This window comes from Mastacembelus armatus, chromosome 20 (genome assembly GCF_900324485.2).
Source record: "Mastacembelus armatus chromosome 20, fMasArm1.2, whole genome shotgun sequence".
NCBI lineage: Eukaryota > Metazoa > Chordata > Actinopteri > Synbranchiformes > Mastacembelidae > Mastacembelus > Mastacembelus armatus.
This window is the reverse complement of record NC_046652.1, coordinates 17,969,224-17,989,315: the sequence shown is the minus strand read 5'-3', so window position 1 is coordinate 17,989,315 and position 20,092 is coordinate 17,969,224. Positions and strand designations below refer to the sequence as shown.

The window sequence follows — 20,092 nt, the reverse complement described above, 5'->3', positions numbered from 1 at the left end:
GGTTAAATGTATTATTTTAGAACACCTAATCATTTCCACTGGTAATTGTTCACAAAGCAAACATCTGAGTGGACTGTGAGATATTTGCAGTTTAAGGTGAAGGAGGAAACATCCCCCTGAATCGAAGTAATTTGGACTATTTACACTAAATATGGATTGATTAAGGTCTTTGTGCTCATGTTGTCAACAACATCAGGGTTGCCATGTTTCTTATACATCTGCCTGTGGTTTTATGTGGATGTACATGCCAGCATGACCTCAAATGAGAAAGAAACAAACAAACAGGATGAATTACAGATATTTTTTTTTCTTGCTTTCAGTAAAATAGCAATATACTCCCTTATTTGGCGATTAAATGTAGCTAATCATGTTTTTTTTGTTTTAATAACCCCTTATTTATGTGGATATAAACTCTCTTTGCATTTTTCCTTCTCTTCCTCCACCTCCTCCTTCTGAAGCTGTTGCTGCAGCTGATCTGACAGCAGCTAAAAATTAAGCACCCAGCCTCCAGCTCAGAAATGTTTAAGAACAGTCAGGGAAAGATACTTTTCTAATCTCTGAGAGCGCACTGCAGAACATTTAAAAGGTTTAATGACCAAAAACATAAAGTTCAAAAGCTTCTCTGATGACAGCATCGTCTTTTCTCCCTTGCTCTTTATATCCCTGCTGGTTTCATTAAAATCTCACAATGTACTGCCACTCTATATGTATTCATAGAGCGGAAGAGCAGCTCCAGTCTGTGATGAAAGGATGGGGAAATATATACATTATATTGATGGAAACTGCCGTCCAGATTACATTTCCGAACTCATGGGCCACCAGCAAAATTCTCGACAAACCATCTAAAAGAATATACAATTTATTTTCAGCTGGTAGGCAATAAAACGTCATCTACTCAGCACAGTGTGGCTGAAAGAGGCCAAAGATGGAGTGTGACATGAAAAGGATGCCAGTTTCTTGACAGTGTCTGGTGGGGGGAAAAAAAAAGCAGAGCATTGGCTTTCATAATATCTGCCAGAGCAAATTATCTCTCTATAAACTGACTGAATGAAATGAAACAAAGAAAATGAGAGTGCTTACATTGAATAGAAATGTATTGTGCATGTAATTAAAGTAGCTTGATCTTACTTTATCTTATCTCATCTTAACTAACCTATGACAAACAAAGGCAACAGAAAGGCCTGGGGTCTTACGGTCAGTGGTGATTTCATAGGGCGAGTTGAGTCTCCCGTCGCCACATGGTGAGGTGCTGATGTACATGTGGAAATGGATGTTTTCTCTCAATCTGTAGCCACACTCCTTGTGTTGCACAAATATTGAGTCTTCCCAGTCCTCTGGCCTTTTACTTTAGTAATGAAAAACAGAAAAGGAAAAAAAAAAAACAAGAATGAGGGACACTGATGAAGAAGGCAGCACCATTCATCACAGTCTAGGAAACAGATTTCCACTTTTCTTTTCCAATGACGGAGTAAGGCAGAGACGTAGAGAGATGGACACCGGCCCATCCTCCTTCTCTCAGACAGACTCCTGGATATCACTCAGCCTGTCCAATTGTGTCAGGGTTAACAGGGCGAAGGAGTTTAACCCACTGCTCTGTTGGAGTCATTGTAGTTTCACCATAATTGTAAACTAAATAACAGGCTGAGCTAAACTAACAAATATTAAACAAACATGCAAGAAGATGAGAATGCTGCGTGCAAAGTTTGATCAATTTCATTACATTGTGATGAAACATATTCATCGATGACTTAACCAACAAGGCCCAAATGAAGAGGCCAGGTCATGTGTTGTGTGTTGTGTCCTCGAGTGCAAGCTGCAGTGTGCAGCTACCTGTGCTGCGTTACAACACTAAAGGCACAGCAGAGCAAGAGCGAATGATCTGCTGAGCCACAGACTTTAAAAAGAGAGTCTAGCTTCAAACATGACAGCAGCAGCAGCGAACGACGCAGGGAGTCATTTTTCATCTGTTCCACTGACACTTTGCACATAGATGCACTTTGTATATAATAATCCAAAGTCAATGCTGAGGTTTTAGAACATTAGTCTGGACCTTTGTGCCACAACGGATTCAGAAAGTCATCTATGAATATTACAAGACCCAACATGTAACCCTACCCTAACCCCTCATTTTATAGCAAACACAGGTTCAACCCACCTAAAGGGATTAACAGGTGTTCTTCTTCTTCTTCTTCTTCTCATCATTATTATTAGTAGTAGTAGTGGTAATAGTAGTATTGCAGAGGATGATAGTGATGACATGACACAGAACAGAAGTTGAGTGAAGCTGAAGAAATCCCTGTACAGTATTTGTGATGAGAGAAGTGTCTAATTTGGAATCTTAAAACATAATCTCACTGATGGAAAAACAGTAGTTTAGTTTAGTTTGCAGTATTAGTACTTTGTGTCACATTAGCAGTAACCAGAGAGACCCAAAGCCAAATGTTCTGGTTGGTCAGGTGATGATAGCTTTGGCTTGGAACCAGGATAGCATTGGAGAGAGGCCTGCTAGCAGCAGAGAGCACCACTATAGACACTAAACCTCTGCATTAAAACGAACCTCAACATACAAATCAGATGCAGAATGGCACAAAATGTGTCCCGTATTGTATTTTATTAATCAAAGTGGGATTACCCCCTATTAAAACGGACAGATGGCAACTCTTCTCGAGGCACAACACACAGAGTGTGAGGTAACATAAGGTCAAGATGTTAAATAATGCTGCTTTTATAGCTGCATTAAGTCAGCTGTTACAGACAGCAGCGTGATCTAATTTTATTAGCATCTCAAATCATTACATGAGGAAAAGACAGTAGCCTTATGAAAAAGGCAGGATGACGGATATTTAGCTTTTGGTCTGGACAGTTTTCTACTTCTTGTCATTCAAACGATTCATTCAAACGATCCCTTGACTTAACGAATACTCTGTTCTTCATGAACATACAAAGATGATGAAAGAAAGAAGCGAGACAGGATGAAAACACACTACGGAAAGAAAAGAACGTTCCTGAACAGGCTATGGTGCATATATTGCCACTGTAGCTGGCTGATGTTACAGGTAACATCTGTACAGCTCAGCAGATTCTTTAATGCAGACGCTGATATTTTTTTTTAAATCCAAAAACTGTCCAGGTTCCAGTCAAATCAAAAGTTTGGACAGGTTTTAATTCCCATCCATTAACAATGAGCCGACGATTTGGCCAGGGATAATGTTTTAACACACACACACACACACACACACACACACACACACACACACACACACACACACACACACAAATCCGTATACATAATATATTTAAACTATGCATCACAATTCAAAGCACAACCACACTCTATATAAATCCCCTCCTGTCGCTGATGTCCTTTCCCTGAGTGTAAATATGGCAGTTCTGGCATTTTGTTTGGCCATTTCATTATGAGTTATCTTCCCCATTAGCCATTTCACTCAGCTGCAAAGTCTCCATACCTGCCATCCAGCATTGTGCTAAGACAAAAAGTCACTGCTGTGTATGCAAATATGACATTCAACCATCTACACTTCGAGCCACTAATCTGATGAATCAGCCTTGGTATCAAGTTCCTCGGGGGGAGCTCAGAAACATAATATACCTGTGCACTGAGAGCAGTTAGGAGTCAAAGCTCATCAAGACTGTCTCTTGATGCTGGTAAAAAGCTTGGGGAGAGTCTGTGTGTGCAACAGAGCATTGCTGTGCATGTTGCGAAGTAAAAAAAATAGATGAAAGTGCTAGTATGCTTAGTTAGCTGGAAAGAACAGTGCACATATGGGGTGTAGATTATTGAGAAGTCTCTGGTGAACTAAGCCATGCTGGTCCATGAGGCTTATTATGGAGAACTGAGCTTCTCTGGTTGTTGAGGTGACAACAGACCATGTTTTTAATGCTATTAGGCATAATGTGATGCACAATGTAATATAACACATGTTACAAGCAACGTGGAAACTAAACTAAGTGAATTGTATAGTACTATTGGTACTACTGGTACTTTACTGCCATCAGACTGCACTCTTTTTGTTTATTATATTTATTAGAAAGCAACAGCTAATGGTTACTTTAGATTTGTGACTCACAAAGCGTTATGTGACAATTGCAGGAATGTGAATTAGAAACGAGCTGGACACAAGACAAAGATCTTAAAGCTGCACAGTGCTTGGCAAATATTTGTGTATTTGGAATATTCAGCAGAAAATAGAGCTGTTACCTCAAGAACAGCTCAAGTTGAGAGTAGAGGAAGCGTAGCAGAGCTCTGCGGGCCATGACTTCAGCATGACAATCATTGACCACCTGTCCCTGGTCACTCAGATACTCGCCTTTGATACACTTGGTGCCCGTGGATAATGCCACCACCTGGGCGTTCCTCAGGTCCAGCCCTGTTAAACAAATACACATAGAGAAACATCATATTAAGAAAGAAGAGCACACACACAACACAATCGTAAAGGAATTAAAAGTCAGGATGCTAATACATGTAGCTAATGTTTCTCTATTGTGTAAAATAATCACATATAATTGAATGAATAAATCAGAACATCAAATCTTTGTTTTTCATCTGTCCCATTTTTATCTGCATAATGTGCCGACTGACAGACAAATGGCAGACGTCTCGTACAGTGTCTGAAGCATTTTAGAAAACAATCCTACACATGGAAAAGGGATTTTTCAGAATAAAATACTGAAACCGAAGCATTAAATAATTATAAAATAATTAAACTGTAATTTCAACAATTCTGTCTGCAATAAAATGTAATAAAAATAAAATAAATCAAATGAAACATTAACGGCACAAAGACAGATAGAAAAATAGACTGGCTTCAGAATCCATTTGTACCTCTTCACTATTTGTGTACTTTATTTGATTTTATTTTAAATAGATAAAATTGCCACTAATTGAATTTCACTCTACACACTCTACTCTCAAAAAGCAATAACAACAAAGTAACACCATGTGTGTTTTTTTTTTTTTGCAGTTTAATTAAAAAGTACAAACTGAAAGATCTCATTTACAGAAATACTGAGACCCACATTGTGGTTAGATGCATCCTGCTTGCTTTAATTTTCCTTGTGCCTGAAGCTCTGCAGAGACGTGAGGCCCTGCAGGAAGAACGACCATCTCAGCAGCACGCCATCAATCTGGCCTTTACGGTAAAGTGCCTACGGAGAGGCCACTTTGGGTAAAAAGCATACACCGATCAGCCTCAACTTGAAATCCGTTGGCAGGTGAAGTGAATAACATTGATTATATTATAATGGCACTTGTCGAGGGGTGGGATATATCAGGCAGCAAGTGAACAGCCAGGTCATAGAGGCTGATGTGTAGGAATCTGAGTGACTTTGACGAGGCTCAAACAGTAACGGCAGGATAACTGAGTCGGTGCAGGTCCAAAACGGTGCTGCAGGGTGTCCCTGGTAGTCAGAGGTCAGTACCTACCAAAAGAGGTCCAGGAAAGGACAACTGGCTCATGGCTTCCCAAGGCTCAGTGATGTGTAGACTAAAGGCTAACTGGTTTAGCAAAGCCACAGACCAGTTCCCCATATCCACCAAGAGCGCCTACAGTGGGCATGTGAGTATCAGAACTGGACCACGAAACAATGGAAGAAGGTGGGCTGCTCTGAGGAATCCTGTTTTTCTTTACATTCGGAGGATGAGGAAGAGACTGGATGTACTAGAAAAACAAGTCAGATCCATGGAGATCCCACCTCGCAGGTTTAAAATTTCTAATTTCTAATAACCTCTTTGCATGTTTTCATAATGAGAGCAGACTGATGAGCAGAAATCATAAGCAGTAATGATGTACAAAGGAAAGGGATGAATATTAACATTAACAAGGTATTTTTTCCAGAAAATGTTGGGTTATTCCAATAACCACTGTTCTCTGAGTGTCTACAGCAGCTGTATGAATCCAAGGCATGGGGCAGGAGACAGTTCCACCTCCAGCAGTGCTAATACCAGGCCTTCCTTGCAGGTCAGACCAGTTTACAGCTCTAATTTTCCCTCTCACCTAAGAATAAAACAAGACTGAACTCGAATGGAATGAGCAGAATTTTCTCCATGCTGAGTGAAGACTGAGTGAATCCCCAAAATTAGTGTCTCAAGTCACTAGCGCCAGACTATTACAAGTGATTCCTGGTTTAAGAATAAAGCAGTGATTTATTGTTTGGGAGAGGAGCTTGGAATGAATGAATGGTCTGCATCTGTCTTCCCTGACATTCAGGACCCTGGTTCCAGATAACTCTGGGAATGTGTGATGGAAGCTTCTACAGAGGACAGACTATGTTGAGGATTCCCATTGTGACACATGAAACAAATGCTACGGTTTCTTCCCGTCTCGTGTTGGTTTTCTCTTCTCTCAGTGAGTGTTCAGGCCAGTGCAGGGCTATGTGAAAGCCTGAGTGACTGACAGATAGGCAGAGAGGGTGTGGAGGGTGGCTGGATCAGTGCGTTAACAGCATGCTATTCCTTCCTTGGCTGCCAGACATCTCTCCCATCGCCTCTGAAAGTCAGGCTTCGCTGCCTCCTGCAGGCAGACCTGCAGGCACGGCCTGCCCGGCACATGAGCTTTTATCAGCCTTGGCCCAGATGGCACTGCGGCGGGAGAGTACTGACACCTCCGCTGATGAGGAGGGGGATGGAGGGCAGGGGAGGGAGGAGGGCGTGTGGTGTGAGGGCAGCATGGAGAAGAAGAAGAAAAGAATAGTCTAAGGTGAGGTGGAAGAGGTAATCTGTACTTTCCTCACAAAGTACAGACTAAACTAATATCTATCATAAAATTGATATGGAATTTCATTTCTTAAAATAAATCATCAAGTTGATGGCAGGAAAAAAAAATAAAAAATTTAGATTCACTACTGTGTGAACCTTATTGTGTAATACAGTGAAGGTTTGTCTGACCTCGCCGCTTACCATAAAACTCCAGTGAGAATAAAAACCTTTCTCTTTTGGCAGCAATTTCATGGCCAAAAGGAGACCAGGCTTTTTTCTGCAGAACAAAATGATTCTTTTATTACACATTTCTGGCCAAAGTGTTATTGCAACTAACCCAATTCTAATGTGATCAGCTGTTTCAACTGGCTAATTTTACTGCGAGATATGCAGTTTTCAGAAGTAAAACTGGTTTCACTGATGAATCCTCTGTTCTTCATCATCTCACAATCTCTTTGTATTGGACCTACAATTACTTAGCGTTAAAACCAACAATGAATAGTTTGGAAATGACCAATGACTCAGTTTGTCATAGCTGGACTACATTCAAGTTCTAAACACATCATGGAAAACTAAAGCAAACCGGATGCACCTGACCACAGTGTTGAGGGCCACAACAAAGTCTCCATCCATCATCTAGACCCCCTTAGTCCTAACCAGGGTCTCAGGGATCTGCTGGAGCCTATCCCAGCTCTCTCTGGGTGAAAGACAGGGGTCCACCCTGGACAGGTCCCCAGTCCATCACAGGGCCACATAGAGACAAACAACCTCACACACTCACACTCACTCCTATGGGCAATTTAGAGTCACCAGTCAACCTGACATACATGTTTTTGGACTGTGGGAGGAAACCAGAGTACCTGGAGAAAACCCACACAAGCACAAAAATGTTTATATCAGGATTATCTGTTGGCTTTCCCTCTAACAGTATACTCCAGGAAACAGGCACTCCCATTTTCATTCACATGCTTTTTCTTGCTGTTGCAATTCTTTAGATCAATTCTGCAGTGAGTAATTTCTGCTGCACTGCACGGTACCCTGCCATGAAATTGGCACTGAGGTCGCCTTTAGTTAGGAGCTGAATGGAAGTGACAAAGAGTCACCCAGGTACTGTGCCGGTTTTGGACCAGAAATAATCAACTGCATTATAGGAACATAGAAAGTGACGGTCAAAAGGAACCATGTGGAGTCCAAGGCCTGAGGAACCATTAGCACACAAATACTTCTGTTGATTACCTGTGATTCAAAGATGTCACACCTCAGGGTAACTGTACTGTCTATGAGCATATACATCACAGATTACTCACTGTGACAACTGTGCTGTACTACTCAATACTGTCTTTGACAGAAAGGTGAGGCACACACTACTCCACTGTGGCAACACTTTGGCAAACCGTGTGTGCACAAGGTTTTTGATGATCCTGAACCTGCACCTAAATGGAGAGAAAGTGGGGTAGGGGGGGTGGCAACAATCAGGAAAAGCTGTTCAACTTCAAGGGAAATTGTTCAAGCGTTGCCCCACAACCTGTTCCCGGGTGTGAGTGAATTGCCCTTGAGTGATTACACCACCACTGCATTCAGCCATGGGACCTCTGGGTGGCTCATGGGAGAAGCTTTTTGGTCCCAACTGCTCTAACCAGAACAAACTCACTAAAAAATAAATGTCAAAATGTATAAAATGTCTTCCTGCTAACTGTCACTTATTGCTAGTGCTAAAGACCTGGAATATATTTTTGCTAAGGTTGTTTTTCTTCTTATTTCCTATCGATCGAACAGATACAACATTCCTCTGTTCCTGGAGCGCAGAAACCACAATGGCTGGAAGATTAAACTTTGTTTCCAGTAGGTTAACTGATATAGTAGCAGGTGTGACTGCTATTAAAATTAAAAGTTTAAGTTCATTGTTTGTATTTAACTCTATTCAGGATATTTTTAGTAGCACTGGCAGCTAGCACCCTGTCAAAGTCTACTAAGAATGCATTATTGGCAATCATCATGAGGAACCACTGGGAGTGTCAAAAAGATAAAAATCCATTTAAATGACGTGGCCATGAACTTCACAATGATCTGTTATTACACAAACCACGTGCAATCGACAGATCCTGCAAAGCCATTGATGTCCTTTTATTCCCTGTGGCTTTAAAACAGGGGAAATGTTGTCTAATAAGACGCCTCTTATCTCCGAGCACCACAGAGCAGACTTTACAACGTTTTCTCCCGAAGCAGAATGAGCTCTTGGGGTCAAACTTAGTAAACTTGCATACATGCCATTTAGGGCTGAGCTCCATAAATCCTACATTTTATATGTTCCTTCATCACAAGATTTTGAATGATTACACCGAATGTCAGCCATTCTGTGTGGGTTGAATCTCAGAAAATCTCTGAAATGCTCAGCTCTTGCAAAGAGAAAGAGAGAGAGAGAGAGAGAGAGAGAGATAAAACACTTGGCAAGAGTAGAGAATGCACCCTGTTGAATCCTTATTAGCTTTAACAGGCAACTGCAACTAAACATATAAGGGCGTCTTTGTGAAATGCTACTGAAGCTCTTAAATCTCTCTCTGCTGTAACACAGCCTGGGCACATCCCTGCTCATTTTTGCCTCTTAGCAAGCTGCTTTGTTGCCAGTTGTGATTACTAAACATTAAAATTTGCAGCAGCCGGAAAACGAGATAAAGAGTAGGGAAAAATCCCTATTTGAAAACGAATATGCAGACTAAGAACCATGGCATCACTGTCATTTGTAATCAACTTGTTTGAAAGCCTTTCGCTCTCATTTCAATCTTTGAGGTATTTATTTCTCATCATCTTGCTCAGTAAAAAAAAGAAGCTTCTCTGGTCCCATCCGACAGACAAGTTAAAAAATGAGGCACAGAGAAGTATCTTTTTCAGCAATTTTCCAGGTGGATGTTCCTAATTTTCATGTCTTTGAGCTCATCTGAATTTTGTTTACTAGCTCCACACAGCCAATGCTATCTGAGATCAATCCAAATGAGATTTTTCACACGCTCTGACAACGTGTGCTGATAGTTGACTTTGTGGCTAACAGCAACAGCCAATATTAGCCAGGAAACAACAGCTAAAGACAAAGAGGATGTATTTGCATATGTCCATATTTAACAGTTGCCTGGAGTTAATCAATGTTTTCCCTAAATGACTTAACATTGGTGAGAATGACCAAGGGCAGAGGGATGTGACACGTGCTGCCTCTATAATCTCTTTGCCTTCTCCTGCCCTCCTTCCTTGCTTCCTCAGACAAACAGTCCTGAATGTTCCCCAAAGTCCCTATGGATTAGAGCTGGAGCCACAGTTCCTGGATTAAAACACTATATTAGGTTGGTCAGACTCATTCAGGGGAAACATCAAAACTAATATGCGGTTTCCGTGGTCGACAGACAACAGCAAGATCAACAGGTCACCATTCACAGAACAGTCAGGAGCAACATTAAACAGTGCAGCAAAAATCAGTGGAAGATGCTAATGTCTGACCGTGGTCTTGATTAGTAATGATGGGGGTTCTTCAGTCCTTCCTTTAAACAGACCCTCGTCTCTGCTGTTATTCTCTTTCTTGTTTGGAGTTTCTTTTCTGAGCACCTGGTTTAAGGTTTAAAGCTGGAGGCCCAGTCTAGATGTTGAATTCTGACTTTACCGTACTGACAGACCAGAACACTTTTTTCACATGATGGGGGAAAAGAGGTAAACGTGTTTTCAACCACTCCGCATAGAAAAATTAGGAAGATAAAACCCTCAAGTTAAAGTCACTAGATTTCTCGTAACTACTGTACAGAGCCGGGCCTCATTCCAGCTGCTGCCTCTGTTGTGTGGAGGAATAATATTTGAGAACGAAACCTAGAAACTGTTCTCAAAATAAATTTATTTGCAACCAAAGTCACGACTCACCTCTGCTAAACAAAGTAAAGTTTTAAATGACATTTTGTTTGTTTGTTTGTTCTGATTTCAATCAGTTTAAATTTTTGTTGCAAATTAATTCATTTTGATTCCATCAAAGCTTTGCTCTCAAATATGTTTCGTTCGACTGCAGAATAACGACACAGAACAAGCCTCATATGGTTGCAGCATATATAAAAACAAAACAGAGGCTGTAGATTCCCTTTAACAACAACTCTCAGCCTGGTGGCGAAGCTGATCTCACTCTGGTTGAGGCTCAACAGTCTCAGCAGGACTCTAGGAAAGAGGGTGTTTGCTGAGTAGCAGTTTATAGGTGGACCCTGATTACCATTCGTCAGGCAAGAGCAGAGGCTTGAGACACTCAGAGGCAGAGAGTGAGACAAAGGTGCGAGACTGAACACGACTTCCCAGTGTTCCTGTCAGGTCTGGTGTCTGACTGCATGGACGCTTGGCCACCACACCGCTGCTACCGCCGCTGCTTCCCCATTGCAAGTACCTGGCAATGGCACATCTGGATTTTTGAAGATAAAGCGCTATTAATAAACAGAAGCAATTACTAGAAGGCAGAGGAGAGAGGAGATATTGGAGTGGGTCAGGATGAGTGCCCTTCTTACTGAAGTCTGAACTGATGAGCTGTAGCGCTGCAAAGACAGCGGAGATACCAATCCCTCCTCACTGACCCCTGCAACCCCACAGCCTGCAGCCACACAGGAGATAGCACATAGTGTGTGTGTGTGTGTGTGTGTGTGTGTATTATGTGTGCCAATATCATAGTATATTCAGGAAAGAGTAAAGGTCCTATATTCTGTAACATCATTAATAATGCATATGTTTCTATCCATCAATCCTGCTAGTCCTGTTTATTATTATTGTTGTTGTTGTTTTCATCTCTTGGAGATAAAGTGATTCCTTTGCTCAGTAACTAATACACATGATGAAATGACCAAACGTTGGGTGCTCGTGTCTAATTCTGTTGGGCCTATCTTCACTATGAGTCAGTAAGTGCTGTCGTAAATGTACAGCGGCTCCTGACAGGTGATTTCACCTAAACAGAAATGATCTTTAAGTCATCTTTCAAGCCTTGTCTCAGCCTCAGCCCATATTCACACTAACACTCTAGGTCAGAGAAGGGAAGCAGGGAAGTAGAAGAGGAAGCACAGCCAGACGTGAGGAAAAACCACTGCTTGGGTTTGATGAAATTTATACTCCAACTCCTCATAACTCATCGAGCGTAGCACACAGGCACAATACACACATTTTTGGTTTCAGTGTGATTTACACTCTTTATCCTGTTACTCTATAGGCTTGTTTCACACACATTTTAGACTAGTATAATAGAAATGAAGCAGTTTCACCAAAATAAAGAGTGATTTTAGGTCTAAACAGTTTGCTAGTCTACCCCAGAGGCCCGTGAAGCATGTGCACTTCAATCGAGCCAAGACTTCTGCTTGTGGAGTCGGCGGATTTCCAGTTGGCGCCTCACACACGATTGGGACAAAATAAAAATATCTGTTGGCTCTTTTTGACTTTCCTGAATTTCCCTCCGGAGATTATTAAAGCTCATCTGATCCGATCTGATCTCATCGAATCACACTGAACCCAGTGGATCAAACTCTGATAATCCCCCATTACGCTGGATTTTAGTCACAGTTTTCCAGCTGCTATATTGCGATTCTCACTTTTTGGCCAGTGTATGTCATGTGATCTATGAGGAAGTAACACAGTTTGGGCCACTAGGCCAAAATTGCTTCACATTGCTTCCCCTATATCACATATAGTAAAATATATTGTAAATATATGACCCTGGTTAGGAATAAGTGGGTATAGATATTGGATGGATGGGTGAAATAATTGTATAATAGATAATATAGAAGTTCGTGCTTCCCCCTCAGTGATATCTGGCCATTCACATAGCTTCAATATGAGACACTGGTCTCTGAAATGTCACCAATATAATGCAAATGAATGGAGTTTACGTCAGCTACTGATGTAAGTATGGCTTTGGATGACTTTGTGTGTGAGGGAAGCCCTGATGTGACGGGCAACAAACACATGAAAGATAAATAAAGCATGGCAGATAAATGTGTAGTAATAACTTATTGTTTCATGAGTCAGATGAAGTTTTAAGAGGGTGTATTTAAGATTCCCACTGCGGCAAGTGGAACTCCTGTCAAAGCTGCCAGTCCAGCGTGGAGTCGTGAGATGACTGACACTCACTACCATGTTTCATTCTCCTCAGTGACTCTGATTGGTCAATAATTCATCAGGAAGGCATCCTCTCCTGCATGAAACCAAGGTACAGCATGGAGAGGCTCTCTCTCTCCTCCCACCCTCGGTTTATCATTTCTCTTGCAATCTAGAATATCTTCCCCCTCCTATTTCTCCTCCTCTGTCTTTCTTTCTAACACACTCACTCACTCTATATTGCACCACTTCAATAATTCAAAGTGATATATAAAAGTCAATGAAATTTGCCATACCTCGGGTCATTACGATGCCTGCCAGGGATTTGTGTTGACAGTGCACAGGACTGCAGCCGCCCACCAGCGACCGGTACTTCTCCCTCAGCAAGTGGAATATTGAATCGGCAAAGTCCTGCAAAACACAATTGCTCCCTTAATTTCTACTAGACACAGTCTGTGGAGGCTGACTTCACAGGTTTCATTTTCGCTGTGTAATATTCCCCCTTCTCTAATCTCTGCACATAACACAGCGGTTTAATGGGAAACTGGCCATAAGGTCAGCTCACCTGTTTACCTGCGTATGAACAGAAGTCACCCAAACACTGCTTACACATCACATCCAGGTGTTCACACTGTATGTTGTATAGAAATCTATAGAGGACACATACAATGGACTTAGAGTTAATATCTTAATGACTTCAAGTTGGCTAAGGTGGCCTACTCTCTATAATAGTTATATTTTATGGTTTGTTGCTGTTGGTGGTCTAATTTACACATTTTTCACTGAAGGTCAAAGGGCATCTTGAGTTAAGAGCAGACGTGCGATAAAAACCAAACACAAACCAAGCATAATAATCCCAACATCATGAGGAGGATAAAGAATTTACATATGAATCCATCCATTTTTCTGCTATAATTATCTGTACAGGAAGCTATAATTCACGTAACTGTGCCCCACAGCCAATACAGTCAGTTTCAATTATAGGCCAGGATGACAAATTTGAATCAAGTAGCTTATATCCTCTATCATTAAAGCACTGATGGTGCCTCTTCAGTGATGCTGCACATGGTCAAAGGTGAAAGAGCCTTGAAACCTTTAACCTAAGAAGGCAGTGAAATGCTTTTCACCATTTAGGACCCAAAGAAAGAAGAGAGCTCATGACGAACAACAGAGAGATTCCTCTAACAAGACGAGCAGTAAGTGTTAAGTGTTATACTGCACAGGTACACAACACATGTGTTCATATGTAACAAGAAGGGCAACAACTGACAGGAATGTCAATGGTAACACTGTGATTATGATGAGATTACACTATGGAGAAACTGTTTCCTATTTAACCCTGCACTTATCGACTCACTACTGCTGCCAGGTTCACGCACTAGCATTGTCGGACCATGCAGTGTAACTGCCACTTAGAGAAATGACCAAACCTGTAGTGCAAATCTAAGCTATTTGTTGCAGCTGTGTTGGAGGTAACATAAATACACCAGCTGTCAAGGAATTTGTGACCCATTAAATATTTTTTGGCAATATTTCCCAATATCAGTGAGAAACCTGAGATTGATCCCACCTCAAACACCCCCGATTGTTGCCTCTGTGGCTTTACTGGAATAGATGAACATCTGAGGGCAGCACAGGGTGGATCAGTGGTTAGCTCTGGTGCCTCACATCAAGATGGTTCCTGGTCTGAAACCCATCAGGGGCCTTTCTATGTGGAGTCTGCATGTTCTCCCTGTGCTTGTGTGGGTTTTCTCCAGGTACTCTGGTTTCCTCCCACAGTCCAAAAACATGTATGTCAGGTTGATTGGTGACTCTAAATTGCCCATAGGAGTGAGTGTGAGTGTGTGAGGTTGTTGGTCTCTATGTGGCCCTGTGATGGACTGGGGACCTGTCCAGGGTGGACCCCTGCCTTTCACCCAGAGAGAGCTGGGATAGGCTCCAGCTGATCCCTGGGACCCTGGAAGATTAAAAGTTGTGCTCATTGTTTTTTTCTGCAGTGCCAAAGTTTAGAAACTATAGCTAAGCAAAAGTTGACATTCATGTTCTTTGGCTGCTTTTGTCAATCACATGTAACAGTGGCCCTTCAAGAGGCTTTCAAGATAAAATTTACATGAGAAGTCCTTTCCCCCCATGTCATATTCACCATGTCTGCTCACTAGATATCCACTAATTCCACACCTTTCAGCAGATGTTGCAAAGATGCATGAATTATATTCTCACTCCTCTGAACCTTCAATGCTCTTTACTCTGGTGTTAATTAAGAGCTTAGTCTCTGAGCAGCCTTCATGTCCACTGTTGTAGCATAAATGGATCAATGGGAGATGGCAACATTGTGCCAGCAGAGGGGACCTCTTGGACAAATTGGGCCCCCAGCAGCTAGAAGGACGTCAACAGATGCCTCAGTGACAGACGCACAGAGTGAGAGAGATTAGGGGGGAGGAAGAGAGAGAGAAAGTTAGTGAGCATATTGCACATTATTGCCCTCGTCAGGACTGTGAAATACTCTCACAGTTGAAAGTAGCAGCAGCGGTACTCACAGCTTGTGGTGTGGTGGGTGGTGTGTGTGTGTCCATGTGCATATTGTTGCTGTAACACTGGTGTCGGCCTGACGTGTTCGTGGAGAATACAAGAGCTAATGTGAAAAGTCAACACAGTCTTTACTGCACTGCTCACACTACACTTATTAAACTGTAGACCAGCTTCCTGACAGGTCATTTCTAAGATGAATGTAGTTCTCTTTAACAACTGGCAATAAGACAAGTTGTGCGCTGAGGCTGTCATATCATACTGATTACTATATGCCTTAATAATAAACATTCAATCTGCAGGTCTGTCTATAAAGAGCCCCGAAGTCAGTGCAACTCATGTTGCAGTGAAACGGACCAAGAAGATTCTCCACATCTTCAGGAGCTACTGTAGCAGCATGTGGTAGACAACAGAAACCTTCTTACTTATAGGAACACTGGACCTTAATGGCTGCACGTTTGTTATGATGGTTGCAGGTGGTCCAGTGTGCACACATCCCGTATCTCAACTATGCATTTTGCAGAGCTGCACCATCGTGGGCACCATCCTGGTTGAACCAACCTCATGGGGTAAGGTAGTTAGAGGAGAGAGATGCAAAGGATCTTTTCTTCCTCAGAGATCTTTCTTTTCCTGCCATCTGTTTTCTGTGCTTTGTTGTTTCAGCACCTCTTAGCCAGAACGTTATTGTTCACACAAATACTGCAACAGTTATGCAACCGTTGGCCGTGTATTTCCTCCTCCATTACAGTACCTGCTTCAAGTACATCACAGGAAACGGCCTCGCTGCTCACACGAGAACTTTTCATTTAAGACAAGTCAGAAAAATAAGATCTAATATAATAATAATGTAAGATTCACTCGTTAACACCCCCATTTACCTTTACCCTCCAAATAAGCAGTATGGAGTGTTGCCTCTGTCCCGCCACATAGGATTGATTGATAGCTCACTAAAAACACTAGCCACCCATCCGTCCTGCTTCAGATGCTTACTTAATGTTCAGACCACAGACTATACACAAAGATAGATGATGTATCACCACTTCCTCCCAGTATGCAAGTGATTATACTGGTGAGAAAAAATATATTTCTAGAAAGAAGTTTAATTAATTTAAAAAAAGGGAATCAGGTGGAACCAGCACTTTTATTTGGAGGCAGCATCAAATATCCATCGGTGGAAATGCTCTTCCTACTTCCGCACTAGTTTTAGCTGCTGCACAAACCATCGAACAAAACTCTGATGTGCATTTCTCAGTATTTTTGAGTTTAAGCTTTCATATTAGTTTACACGTGCAAAATATCAGTAAACGACTCACTAATGACAGAAATCATTAATGATTAATGATCATTGGTGACATAATGTAGTTGGATGTTTGATCCTGAACTGAAAAATGAGTAATACAATTATAAAATAACCTATATTGTTCCTTGTACCTCAAAGTGACACCCAATTAATTCTAACAGAATCCTGCTTGGCTCGGCAGTGTCAGCTGGTGTCGGTCACAGTCTGAACCCAAAGTCAAGTCCTCCATCGCTCCTAAAGGCCTTTTCATTGATGACATTACAGAGGTGAAAGAAGGCAGCAGCTCAGAAAGGCCTTGAGAGCAAAGGTGGAATAGACCCTGGCACACAGCCCAGCTTTTTGTCGCTACCTAATGCTTCTCCTCCTTTTGTTCTCCCTCGTCTTTTCACCTCTCTATGTCGATTCACATCTCCTCTTCTTCTCTCCCCATCTTTGTAAGTCTTATCTCCTCCTGTTTTTCCTTTAACCCTGCCCCACCACTGTTTCCCGCGCTGTGAGGTCTCTCCCACTTTCTCATGATGACTTGTGATAGAGGGCAGTGATGTGCCAGAGCTAAAAAGCCAACAGTGAATTTCCTTGTTCTGTCGCCTGGTGTGAGGAAACAACATAATCTACATTATCTGACACAAAAAGAAAAAACACTCACAGCTTGGTAACAAATACACCTTTACAATATCAGCTAACATCTCCCTCCAGTTCTTCTCAACATAGAGCAAAGGCACAGTCACACCCTCTCTGAGCTGAGTACCACCTTCAGTGGGGGCCTAATGTGGCAGAAAAATGGTGCCAAGGATCTCGCTCTTCAGCCAGACATTCTGATCTGTGACACAGTACGGGGAGGACCGGCTTCCTCTTGAATGAGCATCAAGGTTAACACTGCTCCAGTTCAGCTACATTTGGGAATTTGGTTTTCAAAATCTGTTTCAGGTGAGTGGTGTAAACTCCACTGTCTTACTCGCCCCGCCTGGTGTCGTCCCTGCATTAGTTCTGACCGATTTACTACTACAATTCCTCTGGTTCTCCATAGAGCAGGGAAAGCAAGTAGCATTAGTTGTTTTGTAAGTTTGATCATTTGCATTTGCCTCCATCACAAGTGTACAAGAATTCATGAGCACTGTTGTAACTATGAACTACTGGCTCAGAGGTGAAACATGAGCATCAGTGAGTTGACCTCAGGCAAAGTCTGTGTTCTGCTTGTTCAGCAGCTGTTTGATAAATTGCTCGTTCTGTCTCCTTTACTGGGAGATTTTGTTGCATGCACGTATAACAAGCAGTGGACTCGAGTAAATTACCACCTCCTCGGTGGCCCCCTTTGTGAGCAGCTCAGCCCTCCATGAAGGGGGTGGGGGGCTCCAAAAGACAGCAGACACAGATGTAGAGACCAGAAGGTTGAGATGATTGGTATTTGATTGGCTTTATTTTAGCTGATACAGATTCTTAAAAATCAGCCTGCATCTCGTGTTTTCACTGCCTCTGATCTGATCTGAGTGCAGATTAATGCACAAAGATTTTATCCATTTAAATTAAACGTTGAACACAATAAAGTCTGGTCCTCAAACATGATCTTTATTCCTCCAAAGTTCAGCTACGTCACTAAGTGATCAGTCAAAACTGCTGCCCACAGTATCAGTCACATAGTCACACTGAATACATGGGAATTTACAGCTTTTCTCCTTTTCTTTAAAGTGACTCCAGCGTTTTATACACATACAATAGTGGTCAAGACTCAGTACGTTGTAGGGTTTTTTGTTTTTCTGATCCTGATGAATTTAACAGCTGAAGGACTGGTATGAGTGTGGGAGTGGCCTGTAATGATGATAAATCTTGTCTGACTTCTGGTTCATTAATGTGACTTTTTTGTGTTAGCAGTAGCTAACAGCTAACTGTCCACAAACTAATTGTTCATTATAGTAATTTAACTGCTTAAGCACAGACGTGTTTCTTCTCCTAATGTTTTTAGCAGCTTCAGGTGCATCAGTTCCCTCCTGCCGACTGGGATGTGGCTCATTTCCATTTAGTCTGGCAAGACCAAGATGAGTTGCAGTCATGAAGGTAGTGGCCTTTATAACCATCATCAATCCAGCCTCTGTTTAATTAGCATTATGGGTAAGGGGGCTAGATTTGGTTTAGACCTACAAGCTTTCCAAGTCCAGGATAGGTGCAGATCTGCAATACTGGACTCATATAGGAATCTACTGAGTTTCTAATTGTAAGAAGAGTCTTGAATACATCACTGGCCTATTTTTATCTGTCCATCCATCCACCCCACCTTCTCTGTGTCTTACTTTCACCCTCTCCCCCTCCCCAACTGTTTGTGCATGCAAACAGCTCGGCATCTCCCTCCAAGGTAATGTGGAATGTCACAAACAATCCTCCTGCTGCCTTCCCTCTGAAGTCAATATTGTGCCAGAAACACAAAATGTCAACAGGGAAATTTTCTCCACTGCTTGCCTGACCTAGAAGTCTGTGCATGCTGGTAGGGGTGATGGTGTGTGTGTGTGTGTGTGTGTGTGTGTGTGTGTGTGTGTGTGTGTGTGTATGCCGTGAAGAAGAAGAAAAAAATGCTCAATTGTATAATTTATTGTTTAGCACCAAGGTACCAAAGGAAAACGATGACTCCAGATCCATCACATTTTAAGGCTTTACATAATGTCCTCCACATATTTCCAAAAACACTCTACCTCAGGTGTTTAGTTGAAATGCGAAGTATAAGACTGAGGCGGCCGTGTCCATGTGTATCACCTCTGTATCACTCATGTTCAGTGTAACAGTGTGTGGATTTGGGCTTGATTTTTTCCCCCGAACCTTAGGAGTAAAACACACATACACACATGCTTCAATCCGCCACCTTATCACCCGCCTGCAGAGTGGCCCAGGAAGCACAGAAACTGGGCCATGTCTTATATTTCTTTATAGAGGTATTTAACAATCCATTCTCCTGAGTTTTAATAGTGTCTGCCCTCTGCCTGGATATCTCCTCCCCCCACCACCACAAACACTACCCCACCCTTCATTCACCCCATCCTTTGCCTGCTGCCAAGCATGAGGCTTTTGAAAATGGATATCTATTTATTTTGGTGGAAACGTTGCCTGCGGGGGCTTTTTAGATTCTCAAAAAGCCAGACTCCTTGCAGCGAGACATATTTTCCTCTTGTTTGTTCTCCATATGACACATAGCATAACTCTCACTCCTAAATCTTTTGCTCCTTCTCTCACTGTCCTCTAGATCTGTGTCACAGGAGAAAAAAAGAAAAAGTGCTGGCACTCAGATCTTTTTCTGTGGTTGCTCTGCTGTATTGTCTTCGACAGTAGTTGTGACGGCAACAAAGTGCAACCACGAGAAATTGAACTGTGCACAAATTTGTGAAATGTTCCCAGATCTCGCCTCTAACTACATCTAACCTTTCCTTGTGTGACGGCCAGACGGCCCTGCAGCCAGTGGAACAGTTTTTTTGTGT

General features: G+C 42.1%; 1 protein-coding gene across 1 annotated transcript in view; it reads right to left on the bottom strand.

The window, feature by feature from the left end:
• The window catches only part of adarb2 (adenosine deaminase RNA specific B2 (inactive)), a 174,258-nt gene that overhangs the window by 20,611 nt on the left and 133,555 nt on the right, over positions 1-20,092 (bottom strand). The window contains exons 4-6 of the mRNA XM_026292335.1: positions 13,105-13,219; positions 4,220-4,388; positions 1,194-1,345 (exon numbers count right to left, since the gene is read on the bottom strand). Of these exons, the coding sequence (XP_026148120.1) occupies positions 1,194-1,345; positions 4,220-4,388; positions 13,105-13,219 (436 nt within the window). The remainder of the gene's footprint in view (positions 1-1,193; positions 1,346-4,219; positions 4,389-13,104; positions 13,220-20,092) is intronic.